Here is a 17833-nt window from a genome sequence, read left to right as displayed (position 1 = left end):
TACACTAGTTTTTTTGTTAAGTAATATTTCTAAATAAAAAAAAAATATCCGTTATGACCTTTTGAAAATAAAAAAGATAACATTTTTTAAAATTGTTAGTACTGAACGATCATAGTTTTGTTCCGAATTGTTTTCTTTAAAATCACTTTAGACATATTTAATTTAAACTTAAAATTCCTTAAATTAGAAAAAAAAAATCATTAAAAATCACAGTTCTAAACAAACTAAAAAAAATCACATAAATATTAATTATTTAAAATTGTTTTTTTATTAGACATATTTTGCTTTTAAACAAGACACAAACGTTCGGAAAATAGTTTCTCAAAGTTTATAATAAAAAAAAAGTTTGTTAAAATCTAACAAAAGAGTTTAAAGTCTTAAAAAAATATATTAAACAAAAACTCTGTAAAAAGAAATATAAGTGTGTACGACGGTGCAGCAGCAATAATAAATTAAAAAAAACTCAGCCGAAGAAAAAATGTCCTCGGTGCCGCCTCCCACACAAATTGTGACATCACACTTTCAAAGTGACGTCATCGAACCGTGCGTGACGCACCCAACGCATCGTGACGTCACACACACACTTAACGTGACGTCATCACCTCGGTATCGCCGCCCTCTCGCCCACGTGCTTCCTGATCCACCTGATGTAGTTGGTGACGCGCGTGTACCCGCCGGGGATTCCCCTCCCGCACCCCTCCCCGAACGACGTCACGCCGTCCAGGTGCCAGTACGGCCCCTTGAAGCTGCCCCACCGCGGCGAGGCCCTCTGGCACTGAAGCGGTCCGCCGCTGTCGCCCTGTAGGTTCGTTTGCAAATGATAAAAAAATTTGCCGAGCTTTGAAAATCTTTAATGTGCATAAAACGTTTACACTTTGACTAAAATACTTATATGCTTCAAATATTTATCATATGCTTAATAAGACTTGGGAGCTAGTAATATAGTTTCTTATAATCAATTTGATAAAAACAAACAACAAGTAAAAATAAGGTTTCAGATGTAAATAAGGTGTAAATAAGATGTAAATAAGGTTTCAGATGATAAAAAATTTGCGTAACTTTTTTTTTATAAGTTTTTTTTGAGTTTTATTTTTTTTATTTTAAAGGGATGATTTTTAATGAATTTTATTTTATTAACAACTTCTTTTTACTTTGAAGACAGTTTTAAGTTTTTAAATTGCCAAGCTTTGAAAGTCTTAAATGTACATAAAACGTTTATACTTTGACTAAAACACTAATATGCTTGATAAGACTTGGGAGCTAGTAATTCAGTTTCTTAAAATCAATTTGATACTTATAAAAGAGGTTTAAAAACAAAACAAAAAGTAAAATTAATTAAAGATACTTTTTGTTATACATGATACTTGTAATAACAAGTTAGTTATTTTGTACAAAAACAAATATTGTTTTTAAGTAAAAAAACAGTTATACTTTGCAGGTGTCTTTTGAAATTTTTCCTCCAGCGCAAATGACATTTCTGTAGTCGAACTGCTTCTTAACGCACGTGGTTGGTTCCGTCACTGGCATTTCTATCTCTTGCAATTTTTCACCTCCGTCTGTTCAATGAGATGCTTGAATATGTTAAGACGAAAAAGTAGTTTCATACAATTATTCACAGTAAGTAACCAGTAAAATATCAAACCGAAGGTTTGTTTTCATAAGTTAGTATCAATATTTTTGTTAAAAATTACAGTTTTTAATCACTTGCAAAGCTATGATAAAGTTATTTACAAGCGGTATTTTGGCAGATTTTTCAATGTATTTTTTTTGCATTTTACTGAAAACAGTTGTTTCTATAAAATCTACAGTAAAGATAAACCTAGTTATATTTTACTTTAAAGTTCACAAAGCCAAAAACAATGCTTTTTATAGCTTTAAAGTTGTTCAACACAACTAACGTTTGGTTCTAAACAAATAAGTCTTTAAATTATTCAAAAGAAAAGAAGCAACTTAAACATTTATAAAAAATTTAAGCAAACTACTATAATCTAGGTGGCAAAAAAGTCTTTCTATGCCTCACATTTTACACCATATTTTTGATCGCATATTTATCTAACGATTTCAGTAAACCAATCAAACAAGTACAAAAACAAACAAATAATTTGTAAAACTCACGCTGGTTAGAGCCCCACCCTGTGGCTACGCACACTTCGCCCGGGTACGGATGAATCTTGTTGATGATGAACTGCTGCTGGTTGATCAGGTCCGATGGTAGTTGTTTGGAAGGCAAACATATGGGGCGCACGTTTGTTATGTCCGTCAGGTGGCCGTCCAGTTGGACCAACGCGATGTCGTTGCGGTCCTGGTCGAAGTCGTAGTACGGGTGGACTATGATCCTCTTGGCGCGGAATATCTGATGATTTTTTATAGTTTTTTTTTTAATGTTTAACTATTGGTCGAAGTCGTAGTACGGGAGCACTATTATCCTCTTTGCGTGGAATAAATGTTGAATAAATTGTTGTATTTGCTGTTTAGTTGTTTTTGTTTCTAAAAGGACATATAAAACTGTATAAAGTATAGAAATACTGTAAGGATATATAAAGTGTAAGTTTGGTTGTATAAACTTTTAAAACGTGTGGGTTATAATATTATCATAGGTTGTGTAGCTCTTGGCGCGGAATATGTTTAAGAAAATATTTATAAAACATACAAAACTTGCTTTAAATTCTTGTAAGGGTCGTCATTGTTGTCTAACTTATGAAATCATAGAGCTAAAAATTGGTTGTAGTTTGTTTTTAACACTCAATATATATTATTTGAATATATCATAAAGCGTCAGATAATTTTGTATCAACAGTTCTTTTTCTGTTTTTAAAATTCTTTCTCGTAGCTAAAAAACTTTTTTTATAACATTAGTTACAAAGACTAGAATTCATCAAACTTTTAGATAAGTTTTTTCGGTAACTTAAAAAAAAGTATTAAACATCTTAAAGAATTCAACAACAACAAATAAATTGTAGAACTATTTAAATATTTACTTCGACTTTTCTGTTGTCTTTTTGATCTTCTTTCCAAAACTTTCCCACATGAAACCAATACAACTTTGTATCTACCGTTTGTGGCCTGTTAAGTAGTAGGTATTTTTAAATTTGCTTAGCACAATATTAAAGCTTATTTCAAGTTTCTGTATTAACTGCATATGTATAACTTAACACTAATTTAAAAACGTAAAATCTTGTTTATAGAATAGCAACGTATCATATTAGGTTTATGTTTTAATTTTAGGAATAAATACTTTCGATATATTTTACATCAAAAATGGTCTATAGAATTGTGTTAAAAAAACCTAGATCATGAGAAGGCATTATACAACGAAAGAAGAAAAAAAGTTTAAATTTATTTTACATTGTTTAAACAATCTTTATAAAAGTAAAAAGCTTCAAAAAATTTTAATAAAAAAACCAAGTAATAGTTTTCTAGTTAATTTGCTAACATTTTTTTCTATACTGTTTCGACAATCTTTTAAAAGTAAAAAGCGTCAAACATTTTTAATAAAAAAACCAAGTAATATATTTATAATAAGTTCGCTAACATCTTCCACGCGCTCCTGTCGACAAAGCAGTGAGCAGCGGTTATTATCCAGTCAAGCGAAACGACGGACGCCCCGCATTCGTGGTTCAGATTGTTCGTTGTCACCTGCGCCATCCACGGCCACTTTCCGTCCGTCGAAGGCGTTCCACCTTGCATGAAAATAATTTTGAGTTTTTTTTAGAAAGTTTAAGAACGTCAAAGATTGAAAGTATCGTTGCTATACATAATTTTTGTAGTTTAAATAGTAAAAGAAAGTATTTTATTGTTTGGTAAAAATACAAATCTAATTTAAACTGTAAAGAGTCTTTCATAAAAAAAGGAGCCTCATAAACTGCATACAAATTTTGTAGTTAAGTTAACAAGTGTTTTACGGCTAGCGATCATCAACAAATAAAAATTAATTTTAATAGTGAAAAGTTGTAAGAATATAACTACGATATTGTCATAACACTTTTATGCTTCCAAAATGCATCTTTCAACCAACCCAGTATCTTTTTCATGTTCACGCTTAGCGTTGAAATCGGACTGTGTATTGATTTCCCACATGTGAAATCAGTGTCTAAAATGAATAAAAATTTTATAACTATTTGATTTTCTCAGCTAAATAGTTTATTTAATCAAAAAAGTTATTTAAGGTGTTGAATTTTTTTTATTTAAGCCTTTTACCAGCTTATTAGCTTAAAACTAGCGTATAAACACCATGAAACTTATAGAATCATTCTAGATTGAGATGTTGTTTTTTCATCAAACAAACCATTAAGTATTATTAAAAAACATTGAATTATAACTAGTTTTATTTTATTAAATAAACAATACTCTTTTGTATCTAAAACTAAATCATTATTTTTAAAATTTTTATTTTTTTCATCAAACAAACCAGGGCACTCTTCGATGGCGACGCACCTCCCATCCTTGTAGATTGGCAAGTGGTCCGGACACTCGCACCCCGGTTCGCACATAACCCCCACTCTCGATACAATCGCCGATTTTGGGATCCCGCTGTCTGAAAATATTAAAATATGAGTGATAAATTTAAAAAGTATTTATTTGATAAAACTACTAATACTGAATGACTTAAAACATTTAAACATATCATTGTGTTATAGTTGTACAACTGCCATTAGTATAATATTTCGTCAAAATATTTTATAGTAATATGTACGCCATCGCCGATTTCGGGATCCCACTAATTGAAAATTTTTATTATATTTTTAATGGTTAGTTTTTAAAAAAGACGAGAGCAATTTAAGAAGAAATTTATAAACTTATTAACGTGTACTACGACTGTCAATGGTATACCATGTGCTAAAATGTGCTTAAAAAATTGTTTAGTAGTTGATTTTTTATATACTAACTGATTAATTTAAAAGAAAAAAGAAAACCTTGATATTGTTTTAATTGATTTTGTTACCAGCTGAAAGAAATTATTTAAGAATTTGGATTTGTATCTACTTTTACTAGTCTTTTTTATTTTTTACAAGACAATAAAATAAACTTACATATTAAGCAATTTTTTCTACAGTTTTGCAGTGTTGTTTGTGTAATTTTTTTTTTTTTAAACAAACAAATAGAAAAAAACGTATATAAACTTCAGTGTTACGTTTAAAAAATCTAAAATTATTGAATAAAAAACAAACATATACATGAGGTTTAGGCACAAAAATACTTAATCATAAACAAAATCATTTAAAACAAACAGTTCTGTAAAAAATATTTACCTTTACACTAGTCAGGTTATAATGTAAAAATAACTTTATCAAGTTAAAATACATCTAACACTTGATATAAGTTGAAAATTTAGATAAGTAAGATTTAGATTGCATATTTAGACCTCAAATATGAAGTTTTAAACTATAAGTTTAGTAGTACGTTTTTAAAGGGGTATCATTTTATTGATGATCCTAGATGTGTTGGTAGTTATGCTTTAAACAAACATTCAGTTACCTAGAATTTCTAGTAACAACACAGCTGTATTTTATAACTAAAGTCACAAAACAATTTTAGTAACAACGTTTCCACTTTTTTATATGAGTATAAATAATCAGCCTGTTATTTTATTTGTGGTTGTTGTTAAGAATTAAAAAAATGTTAGCCATGCAAAATTGTCATACAAGTTTTTATTACTACTTTTCAAACACTCACTCAACATGCAAGATTCGGTCATTTTTCTTCCGTTAGTTTGTCTCCGGTAGTAGGAGCAAGAGAGCTGGCAAACTCTTCGGCAAAACTTCCACACTTTGTGCCCGGGACACTTCTTCTTCGACGATATAATTGCTTTTGAATCTGTTTGTATTTAAAAAAAAAGTTTAAAAAGTACTGTATATCTAAATTTTAACTTCATAATTTAAGAGCATAATAAATTAATCTAAATAACTATTTGATGAGAAAATTGAAATAGATGTTGATAATATTTGTTAACCGTTTTAAATATAGTGACTCTAACGTGAAAAATCAAAGTGCAATATGTTTTAAAGATTTATTTTAAGAACTTGGTTTTTATATGTTAGAATGTAAGTTGTTTTACGAAAAAAATCAGAAAAAATAAAAATAACTTAGTTTAAGCTTTAAAAAATATAATTTAATCTTAACATAAGTATCGTGTATACAACAAACACAACAAACTTACAAATTCATTGAGTTTAAAAGTGTGTAAAGAAATTTGTCAACAAATAAGTCACACAAACATATTATTCTTGTTAAAAGGTCAACATAAAAATAAGTTCAACAGAAACAAAATACCGACAAACCCTTAAACTCGGTTGTGTAAATACTTTAAAGCCAGAATTTTACGCCTTAGCAAAATAGGTTAGTTTAGATTACATTGAGCATAAGTATGTACAAACAAACTACAGTCATGACTAAACTATCACTGTTTAAAGCCATCATTTTTTGTTTAAGTTCATCAAACGTGTAATTATTTTTACACATAACGAGAAATATTATTAAATTATTTACACCTTACTAAAAACACGAATGGCTCACTTTCTTTTTAATCTTAAAAAAAACGGTTTTTTAATAACAAACTTTGGTTTTTTCAGTTTGTTTTATAATAGAAACAAACATTTCCACCTGCATTTAGCTTTTTTTTATCTCAAAAGGTTTGAAATTTTTATTAGTAAAACAAAATATCTTTTTCTAGCTTTATTTTTAAAGTTTTTTGTTTACAGTATAGTAGTCTTAAACAAATTATAACTATTTAATATCTATATACAACAGTTATGAAGAGATTTTTGCCAAGTCTGTACCATTTCTAAAACACTCTAGTACATTTTCGAACAAAACATCACTGTCGTAGTCAATAAAGTAAGATGCATTTAAAACAATACTTAAAATTGCACTTAAAAGTTACATAAAATCCGGAGACAAAGATATTACTTAAAAATTTGTACTAAGGATAAAATCTATCTAGATTTGACCGATCAAAGTTTCAAGGCTACTTAAAATATTATCTTGTACTTTTTGATACAAACTCTTAGTGAAGTGGAGTCTCAATTTTAGAAAAATCTTAGTTTCAAACTGTTAAACAAGTGTATCAAATATAGTGAAGACCAGAATTTCTCAAAGTGTGAAACTGTGTACAGTATGTTGTGTGGAAATTATTTTAGCGTGTTATAAAAGTTTAACATAGCATTAAAAACTTTTAAGTAAAAAAGTATGCCGTTTTTAAGATATCATCGCTAAAGGTTAGCTCTTTTACAGAAAATATATCAACAGTAACCACTAAAAGATTTTGGGGCACAAGAAACGTACCACTTCTAATCTAAAAAATACAACTTTATTCCAGTATAATCTACAGGTTATAGTTTTTGTAGCTTTAAAAAAAATGGCCCAGTTAAACTATAAAATTTAAATTGCTACCTAACATAAGCATTCAACAAAAACTAAGCAACATGTTTTCATGCATAAAGCTTTTTGAACAGAATATTTTGATTTCTTGATATTGAATTAACTTTTCTTTAAAAACTAAGAATTTATTAAATACCAAAGCTTTGAAGTTTTTCTTGAACAAAATACTTATTTGGTGGTTGAGATTAAAAGATTACATAAGAAGAAATGTGGCATACAATTTTATATAGGTATATAATTGTTATCAAAATTACGATAATTTAAATTACTTCCATGTAATTATATAAAACAAGTTAGTAACAAAAATTAAAATAATAATGAAAGTAAACGAAAAACATGCCTTATCTTTAATTATCTACAATTTTAAGCTTTATTTTAAACATTGCAAAACTTACACTAATAACGTATTAAGAAAAGTTTTTAACTTTTCAATAATAAATGCATTTAATTCTTTTTTAACTGAAATTTTGTATCTAGTATTTTTTGTACAGCTATAATTATTAGTTGTTTTGCTTAAGATATGTAAGAATACTTATTTTTGAACATTCGTTCGTAAACTAGAGTTAGTGTTAACAATAGCATTAAAATAATTAGCTGTGATTTTTTGTAAGTTTTTTGTTAAAGTTTTTCGTAATGCGACTTGATAAATGTTCACTTGTTTGTTTGACTAACTGATTTTTTAAATATCTTAACAGTATTTGATTTTCTGCTCATCTACTATCAATTGAAAAAAAAGCATCAACTCTGCTTTTACACAAAACTAAACTATCAAAAAATTTAACAGCTATTTACTTAATAAAGAAAAGGCTTCTATAACATGTTGTTAAAAGGCTATTATGATCTTGAGCGAAAACTTAATTAATAAGTATTTAAATATAGTTAAATAACCACAGGATCTAGCAAAGTAAACTAGGTCACCGGCTTGGCACACTTATAAATTATTAAAGATATTAAACCAACTTTTGTTGCATAAACTCAGAAGCTTATAACACAACAAAACTTAAACAATTATTGACTAGCACCACTAAAAAATGCAGCGATAATTGAACAATTAAAAACAATTTGCAGAAGAACTATCTATAATATTTTTTAATGAAACAAATTAAAATAGAATATTAAAGTTTAGCAAAACGAGTTCACAAAATTTACAAAACTATCGCCATAGACAAAAATCTTTGTTTTTATTTCTTCATCAATTTTTTGATAACTGTTGTACATTTGCTTTTATTTTTTACAACTGTTTTAAATTAAACTAAATGGACACAATATTGTACAATTTGCCATAACATACCAACTTCGCTTACACACAAATTTAAAAAACCACATAAACTATAATTTTAACCACTATTTATTACGGTCATCATCATCAAAAGTGAGATGCTTCGCGCCATCAATATTAATAATGAACTTTATTACTCGAGCAACAACAATAGTATCCGAGACAACCTACGACTGGTTTCGTCCTTATTAAAATGTTGATGGTCGAGTGGTAAAGTTTATCATTTGTTATAAATCACAGTTAAACAGAAATAAAATTATTGTAAAAATCATTGAAAAAACTAAACCAATTGGGCACGGTATTGTACAATTTGTCAGAATGCGTTAACTTCGCTCATTCACAAACTTATAAAATCGCATAAATCACAGTTAAACAAAAAAACTTAAACTAAATTAAACCAACTGAGCACTATGTCGTACACCAGCCAATGATAGCTAAATAAGGTGAGGACTAGTTTAAAATCGTTTTAAATTTAAAAAGTTAAAATAGGTCACTAAGTTAGCAAATGCTGCACATCAGTCAATTATAATTAAATAAGATAAAATTAACTTGTATTGTACAAAATTATTATAAAAAAAAATTAAAAAAAAAAACTATTAAAAAAGTTAATCCAACTGGGCACGTTGTTGTACAACTTGTCAGAATGTGCTAACTTCACTCATTCACAAACTTAATATATCACATGAATTACAATTAAACGAAAAAAAAATAAAAAAACTACTCAAAAAATTAAACCAACTGGGCACTATGTTGTACACCAACCAAAGTAACTAAACAAGATAGAATTTAATTGCATTGTACAAAATTATTAAAAAAAATTAAATAACGCGGCAAAACTACAAAAAAAGCAATACCAACAGGGCACTAACTTAAAATACAGTAGAACTTAAAATGTTTAAAAAAAAAAGACAAACAAATTAAACCAACTGGGCACTATATTGTACAATTTCTCAGAATGCTTGTTCACAAACTCGGTACATCACGCAAATCACATTTAAACAAAAAACTATAAAAAAAAACTATCAAACAAATTAAACCAACTGGGCACTATGTTGTACAATTTGTCAGAATGCTTGTTCACAAACTCGGTACATCACACAAATCAAATTTAAACAAAAAAATATTGAAAAAAACTATGAAGAAAACTAGACCAACTAGGCACGATGTTCTATTATTATTACTTAATAAATTTTTTCTCGATAATTATTGTAAACTTGTATTTATTATTTATAATTTTAAACAAACTAAACCAACTGGGCACTATGTTGTACAATTTGCCAGAATGTACCAATTTCGCTCATCCAAAAACTTAAAATATCACATAGATCACAGCTTAATAAAAAATACAAAAAAAAAAACTATGAAGAAATAAAAACCAACTGGGCACTATGTTGTAGACGAGCCTGAACCCCCTCCCGCTCTTCGTCTCGTCGGAGGCGAACACCAGCCTCATGGTGCTTCCCCGGCTCACCATGGCCTGCCGCGGACCTAATTGGCCGCACAGGTGCTTGGTGGTGTTGTGCCGGGTGTCGGTGAGGGACAGGCTGTCGAACAGACACATGTCGTAGCAGTCCCCCTCGTCCAGGTCGCACGCGTCACTGTTGAAAATGGGGAATGTATTATTACGTCACTGTGGGGGATGTTTGTTTAATTAGTTATAGAAAAAAGGGAAAAAGTCACTGTAGAAAAAGGGGAATATATAAATATTAATTGTTGCTAGTAGTTAATAGATCTACACTGAATGGGGTACAAACATTTGTATTGATATTTTTATCAGTGTTATATTTCATTGAAAAGTAATTGTTCAATATCAAGAGTATTTTGATTAAAGTCGTAGTTGAAAAGGTCGCACGCGTCACTGTTGAATACATTTTATCAGTTGTTGTTGATAGTTGAAATAATTAACATTAAACAGAAATATTGAGAATTTATATTGGTGTTATAGTTGAGTATAACACTGTTTGTTGGATTACTTATTAGTTTTTACTGGTTTTTACCGATATGTTTATGTATGTTAAATTTGTAAAAATAGTTATAAATAACAAATTATGCTAAGGTTGAGAAGCTAAGACTATAATAAAATTAAGAAACTGTAAGAGTCCAAATCACGTGTGAGAAGAAAACTATTTATTGTTTGTTAGGGGAATAAAAAATCTGTTGTTAATTATCGTTGTTGATAGTTAAAATAACTATCATTAAATGGGGGAACAACATTTCGGATTTTTAATAAAATTTATTTTAGTGTTATGGTAAAAAAACTTAAAAAATTAAAAAAAAAAACAAGTGTATGCTAAGGTTTGCAGCTTGAACTATTTTTTTGAAATTTTTGCATAGTTGTTCTTTTGCAATTAAGCAGTAGAATGGATGTAAATGCAAATGTTTAGTTGTTTGTTGTTTATTTTAAAATATTACTGTAAAAAAATATTCAATAGCAAGAGTGTTTTGTGCAAAGTCTTGGGTAGAATGAAAGTTTTAATGAGGTAGATTTATTACTGACATAGTGAAAGGGTTAACATTTTTAAATAATTTTCAATCAGCATTTTTTGGCCACTGTTGTTATTTAATTGTGCTTTTGCAATATTCAAAGTAAAAAATAAATCTTTTTAAAAGTAACAGTTGCTCAAAAGTTTAACTGTTATGAGTTGAAGTAAATTCGTTTGTAGGAACTTTTTAATGATACATTAGCATGTAAATGAAAAAAAAAAACTTTAATGTTAAACAATCCTTTTGTTTTTGTAATGCCTTAACATAATATAGTTTGCGTTTATATAACCATACTATATATTATATTAAACACTAAACTAATTCTTTCGTGCTTTCAACTTGCGTTACGGTTTTCAAACTTACAAACTCATAACGCGATTAGAAACAAAAAGTTTTAATCTGAAACCAATTACAAGCAATCGAAAACTCAAGACTGCACCGCGAGACGCTATCAACTTCAAGATAAAAATCGTTTATGCCAGATCGCAATCTACCTAAGTTTTTTAATTTAATCTACTTTCAAACGCGTGCACCGAATTTGACTTTTTAATAAGCTTACAATATTTAAAATTTTAATAAATAAGAGCAGAAGTTAGGCAGGATATTATCAATATGTTTAAATTATGATTATTTTAGATTAATTAGATTTAATGAGGCCGTATTACTGCAAGCCTTATATTTAGAGATGGACACTGTGATTAAATTTAAGTTTTATTTATTTTCAAATTGATAAGTCGAAAACGTCTGTGTAAACAAAATTTAATTTGAATTTAGTTTAAGCTCTTTTTTGCGTGGTTTTTAAAAAGTATTACTGCTTTTTGTTACCCGTTCGTTAACTTAGTTAAATTAGTTTGCTAAATTTGCTCAAAACATAAACAATTTGGAAACAATTAAGTTTTAAAGTAATATCGTGCACAGTGATTTAATGATACTTGTTTTTTATTTGTTTTTAAAACACTCAACTTGTTTATTCAAAAGCTGCTAAGAATATCAAACAGTTTGTTGCGTTGTAACTGTATGCTTGAACCAACTAATTTACCTTTTATGCACAATTAAATACCAATATAAAAACTCACTTCTTCAATATAAAAACGCTTTTAAAAAGTAATATGATAAACTGAAATATTTAATTTTCAAACAAACTATTGACTAACGCGGGAGGCTCAATGTCGAGGTCGACAATCTGCATGATTATCTTGTGGTTATCCGGAGCCTCGATCTTCCACTCGCACCTGCTGTTGTTCGGATAATTGAAGGGGTGGTTCGGGCTCTCGATAAACCCAAACCCCTTGCCCCTCCGCAACCACTCCGACCCGCATCCCCAGTCTTTAAAGAATTTACATACTTTCAAGATTTTAAGTTAATTAAAAAACGTCTTACAATAGCAGATGAAAATTAAAACATTTAATTATGATATGAAAGTCATAACTATCGTCACTAAGTAGAAATGCTTTAGGCGTCAAGCGCAAAATGAGAAGTGTTATAGCAGTTTGTTGACGTACCTTTAGTGACCTCACAGTAGCCGGAGGGTCCGACGGAGTATCCATGGCAACATGAGGTGACGTCTTCGACGCAGGTCTCGTTCCGGTACTCTGTCCTGTACCTGCAAATTTGAAAACATTTTGCAAATAATAATAAATAGAAATTATCAACATTTTAAAAACTGCCCAAAGTTTAAGCGGAATATCAAAAAAAATATGCGAGAAATTTTACGTAGGCATTGAATTAAATAATTTCCACGAAGCAGTAAATGTTATCACACAAAACAAACGTATGTGTGACTAACAGTTATGTAACTAACAAGAATTCAAATAAAAACACACGTAACAGCGACACGAATTATATAGTTGTTTCAAGTTTAAACAAGTTTCATTGCTGTAACATGTATAAAGTAAAACTGTTGACTTTTTATCAAAATGATACAACGAAAAATCAACTTCTAAACGTTAACGGAGTGCTAAAATTATGTTGGAGTACTTTGAGAAATATTTTAAAACTTTTGCATTATCAAGTAAACCTATTACTTTTGTATTATTTAGTTCGTGTGTACAAAAAATAAATAAATTTGTTATTTCCTCGACTATTTTACAAAACAATCAAGTATATATGAGAATTTCAATTAAACTCAAGTAACAGCTGTTCCTTGCAATTAATAAATTACCTTATTAACGTTTTCTTGATGTTAAACAGCTCCTGTTATTTAATGAGTTGTCCTAATTGCTTTTATTACTTATTGAACTTCAAATTGAAAATAAATAAAAGACCATGTTGTTAGAACATTAATATTCCAGAATTTTTTTTGAGTTCATACTCATCAGAACGGCATGTAAGTAGCTGCTATCGCCTTTTATAAACCGAAACTACCTGGCATGCCTTAAAATCAAAGCAGCAAGCCGACATGTCTTTCAAGCACCGACAACTTTTCATAAAAAATCAGCTTTCACAAAAATCTCGAGGCAATCAACTGCAAATTGCAAATCAAATCGCGACTTGAAAGAAGCGGTAAAAACGCGTGAGGGGAAAATTTCACGCTTCATCACGCGCGAGACCGCATTAAAAAAATCCCCATGATCGAAAAAATGTGAAAAAAACTGCAGCACGTTCTGATTGCCACCAGCGCAACTCACACATCCTCGTGATTTACTTCTCTGTTGTTTCACGGAACTGATTAACTTTACAGTTGCCTTCACACGCGACGAAGGCATTCATTAAAATCCCTTAATTGGCGTTTCAATCAATTGAACAAAAAGGTTCCAATCGAGTTTTATTTATTAAAACAACACGATTTTTATTAAACTGGCGCGCCGGAAAATCTCGAAAATTTCGATCGATCTAACTTTATCGCGATTGTTTTCTAATTAAAGGGTTTTGTATTCTAGTTTAAACATTTAAAATATTTTCAACTAAAGCGTGATGCGGCCTGTTTAATCGCAAATTAACCGATTTCTCAAACAATTCGCTTGAACTTCGGTTGGCAAATCTTGAAACTGTGATCAGTGCGGGCGAAGTTTTAATTTAAGCGACCGAAACCGATGAGTTAAGTGAAATTTTGTTTGCTGTAAACGCGCTCTTAAACTTGAATTCTTGGCAGTTCTCACATAGCACACTGTGAAGTGTTTTTGTTTTCAGTTTATACACAGAAATGTTACGAATTCCTTCCGAGAATTTTAAATGGTTTCAAAATATATTTTGCTAATTTACTCTCTAGCTTTTTTGTTTATATTTGTTTGATAATTCTAAAAATACTTAAAAAAAATTCTGTAACTACGTTTTAACAGTTTTACTTGTCTAACTTTGATTTATTTTTCTAGGGTTGTTCATAGGTAGTCATAAATTACATTTGTAATTAAACTTTTTTTTTTAATTTACTAAATGTACGTTTAAATATATTTATATCAAAAATAAAGCATTAAAACACCCGAAATTTTAAAATACAAGAAAATCAGCTAAAAAGTTTTAAAATATTTAGAAAACATTTTAAAATACAATTTGTTTTAAAAGGATGAATTTTAAAATGCGATCGGTAGAAGTTATTGAACCAGATATGGTACATATTTAAATACTAAAACTTATTTAAGTGAGAACTACGTAAAAAGCATGATTATAGCCATAGGAGCAAGTATTTTGCTCAAAATGAAATATTTCTTTGTAACAAGCTTATTTTGAGATGTACGACTTACTTGAATTATTAATGGCATAAGCAGCTAGTATTCAAATTACTATGAAAACAATTCTACAATTTCCGTGTTTACACAAAACAGGCCGATCAGACTCGACCGGTAAGACAACATAAAGGTTTAGATTAACACAAACAAGTTTTTAATGAGCACAATGAACTATCTTCAAGTATTCAAGAAAACATTTTGGTTCGAACACTATCAAGATTATAAAAAAAATCGCAAATGATAAAAGCTTGATAGTAAAAAAATGACTTTGGAGGTAATACTAACAGTTGAACCGTTGATCAGAAAAACAGTTCAAATAAACCACGTTACGCATAAAAACTTTGCAAGTGTGTAAAAATGTTATCTTGTTAAAAAAACAGATCTTAAAAGTAAAACAAAAATGTTAAAGTTTCGACCAGAGGGAAAATTAAAGGTCAAATCAGAAAAATCACCTCATAAAAGAGCGTATACAAGTGAGCATTTATGTAAACAAGGCTGATCACGCCTGATACCGGAAAGGCAACAAAAGATGTAAGTTAACACAAACAAGTTTCAAAGAGCACCAAAGAGGCGTGGACAATGGATTTCTGTTAAGCTGTTGAAGACAAAAGTTTCGCTCATGCATTATCGAATATTTAAAGTTGTGCAAATATAAAAAAATACTAAAAAAAAATTTCAGACAAACAATTAAAACGTCAAACAGAAGGAAAGCAGTAGGTCAAATCAAAAAATCATCTCTCATCATAAAACCATTTATAAAAAAAAATATGTAAACAAAGTTTGAAACAAACTTAACAAGTATTAAAGTAGCACCCAAAAGGAAAGTCACAGGTCAAATGAGAAAAATCGCACCTTCAGTACGACTTAACGCGCGCTTGTGTAAACAAACCTGAGGCACTTGAACAAGTTGTAGAGGCACCAGTCCAGGTAGGTCACCCGTCTCATCCTGACACAAGCGTACGTTCTTCTCGTCGTACAAGTCTTGTTCTGCCGCTGCTGCGCCACCTGATACCTGTGTGAGTAATTAGTTCTTGAGAAAATGTAACTCTTTTGAACTTTATGCCGTATGTTTGTAGGGTAACACAGACGAACTTAGCGACAATGTTTGTATTTGTTGTTTATATAAGGCTCTTAATTCTACTTAAGCTCTTTTTAATTAGAAATATATCTTAATGTTTCTTATACATCACGAGGTAGCTGTGGCAATTTACATTGGCAAAAATACAATCAGAAGTATTTCGTTATATTATTGCTATCTATATCATAACACAAAAAAGTTGTGACAGATTTTAAAGTGAACGCTTGCTTAACTTTTATGCTTTTATTAATTTAATTTTGCCTTAGATATTTTTTTTATTGCTTTATGACGTATCTTTAAGGTTCGAGCGCCGCATTTAGAAAAGCTATTTTCGTATTAGGATTAGCTGCCATGCTTGTTTGAGCTAATTGCAGTCGCTAATGACTCAGATCTATCACTTTTAAACTACATTTGTAATCTTCGAACACGCTTAACAAGTGCTTAACTTAACTTTCTCTTATTGATTTGGTGATTACCAGGTTTAATTAGCTCAAAGTTAACTTGGGTTCAAAACGTTATTACAAAATTAATTAAATCGCAACACTTTTTATTAGTAATTATATCGTTTAAAAAAAGAATAAATTTTAGGTTAAATATTTAAAACTTTTGTATTTTTTCTTACACATAGAAAAATAATCTCTTTTTATTGTAACTAATATTTAGTTTTTAACACAATCTTTTGAATATTTGAGTTCAACGTTATGAAAGTCTAGTTCATATATTGTAATGTTTAGAAACACGAAACAAACAAACGACCAACTTTCTTTGATTTCCCCACAACTGCGGAAACAGGTAAAAATTCAAACTTCTTTTCGACAGATGCGCGGCATCCTGATTGGTCGATGACACCTCACTTTGATCTGCACCGCAGGCGGAACACACAACCAGCAGGATTATGACGACTGATTGCGAGGCAAAGGTCATGTTTAACAAATACAAACTGTTACGTATTGCAATGTTCGCTGTTTTTAAACTGTAAACAGTCAGTTCCAAGTATTGCAACTGTTTATATTTGACAAATTGAATATTTTATATATCTGCTGATAAAAATGCTTTTCTGTTTAACGCTTGTTTATAATAAAACTGCTCTTAAACGTGTGTAATTTTAAATAAATACCTTTTTTTGTACGAAAATAAACATTTTCAGAAGTTTAAATTATGCAAACAATGTTTACATAAACAATAAAGCCAAATAATTTCATTTTTGTAATGTGTGTTGTTTTTTCGATGACGTTCTTTAAAATTCTAAACAATTTAAACTGGTGTTTGAAAACAATTTAACAATTTAGCTTTTGAAGAAAAAATAAATTATTCAAGTTGTCGCCGACATCAATGAAGTAATAAATAAATTACGAAGTAGTAAACAACTTTTACACAATTGAGAAAAATTTACACTGTTATACAACGGTTGTAAATGACAGAAGCACTTTTAATGTTTCAATCTTTTTCTCATTATGTTTTCTCAAACATTTTATTACGTTTATATAGTAGATACGTATTTATAGTAGAAAGTTTTTTATAATTAACAAAAAAGCCTTTAGATTTGTAGATTTGTTTGTTGTATCTTTTTCTAACAATTACACATAAAAACACTTATATTTATATATAATATTTTTTTAATTAAATTACAACTTTTCTTGTTATTGTATATAAAATAATAAACACAAACTAATATCGTTAAAAGTATTGATCTACTTTTGTTTATTGAAACTTTTAGTTTTTATTGTTTAGTTTTTATATACAATAAAAATACTAATGAATAAAAAAACTGACACAAAAGCTTAAAAAGTAAGTAACTTTGTATAAACAAAAAAGCTGTTGCAAATTATGAATAAGGTTTTTGTGTGTGAAAAGCGTCATACTAATTGTAAACAATGTACAAACCAATAATAATTAGCTTTGTGATGTTTTCACATGTTTAGTTTATTTGTTTATAATATTTTTTATACA

General features: G+C 29.2%; 1 protein-coding gene across 1 annotated transcript; it reads right to left on the bottom strand.

Moving 5' to 3' along the window:
- Positions 1–598: 598 nt before the first annotated feature.
- Positions 599–16807, bottom strand: LOC145841003 (ovochymase-like). The gene is made up of 13 exons (XM_082948366.1): positions 16644–16807; positions 15695–15817; positions 12643–12743; positions 12295–12466; positions 10037–10254; positions 5674–5814; positions 4409–4534; positions 4016–4090; positions 3533–3680; positions 2979–3063; positions 2116–2353; positions 1432–1556; positions 599–799 (listed from the first exon to the last, which is right to left on the bottom strand). The coding sequence occupies exons 1-13, from the start codon at positions 16805–16807 to the stop codon at positions 599–601; spliced, it is 1917 nt and encodes a 638-aa protein (XP_082804492.1).
- Between the last annotated feature and the right edge of the window lie 1026 nt (positions 16808–17833).

This window comes from Thalia democratica, chromosome 1 (genome assembly GCF_965202585.1).
Source record: "Thalia democratica chromosome 1, ktThaDemo2.hap1.1, whole genome shotgun sequence".
NCBI classification, from domain to species: Eukaryota; Metazoa; Chordata; class Thaliacea; order Salpida; family Salpidae; genus Thalia; species Thalia democratica.
This window is presented reverse-complemented; position numbering and strand designations above follow the sequence as displayed.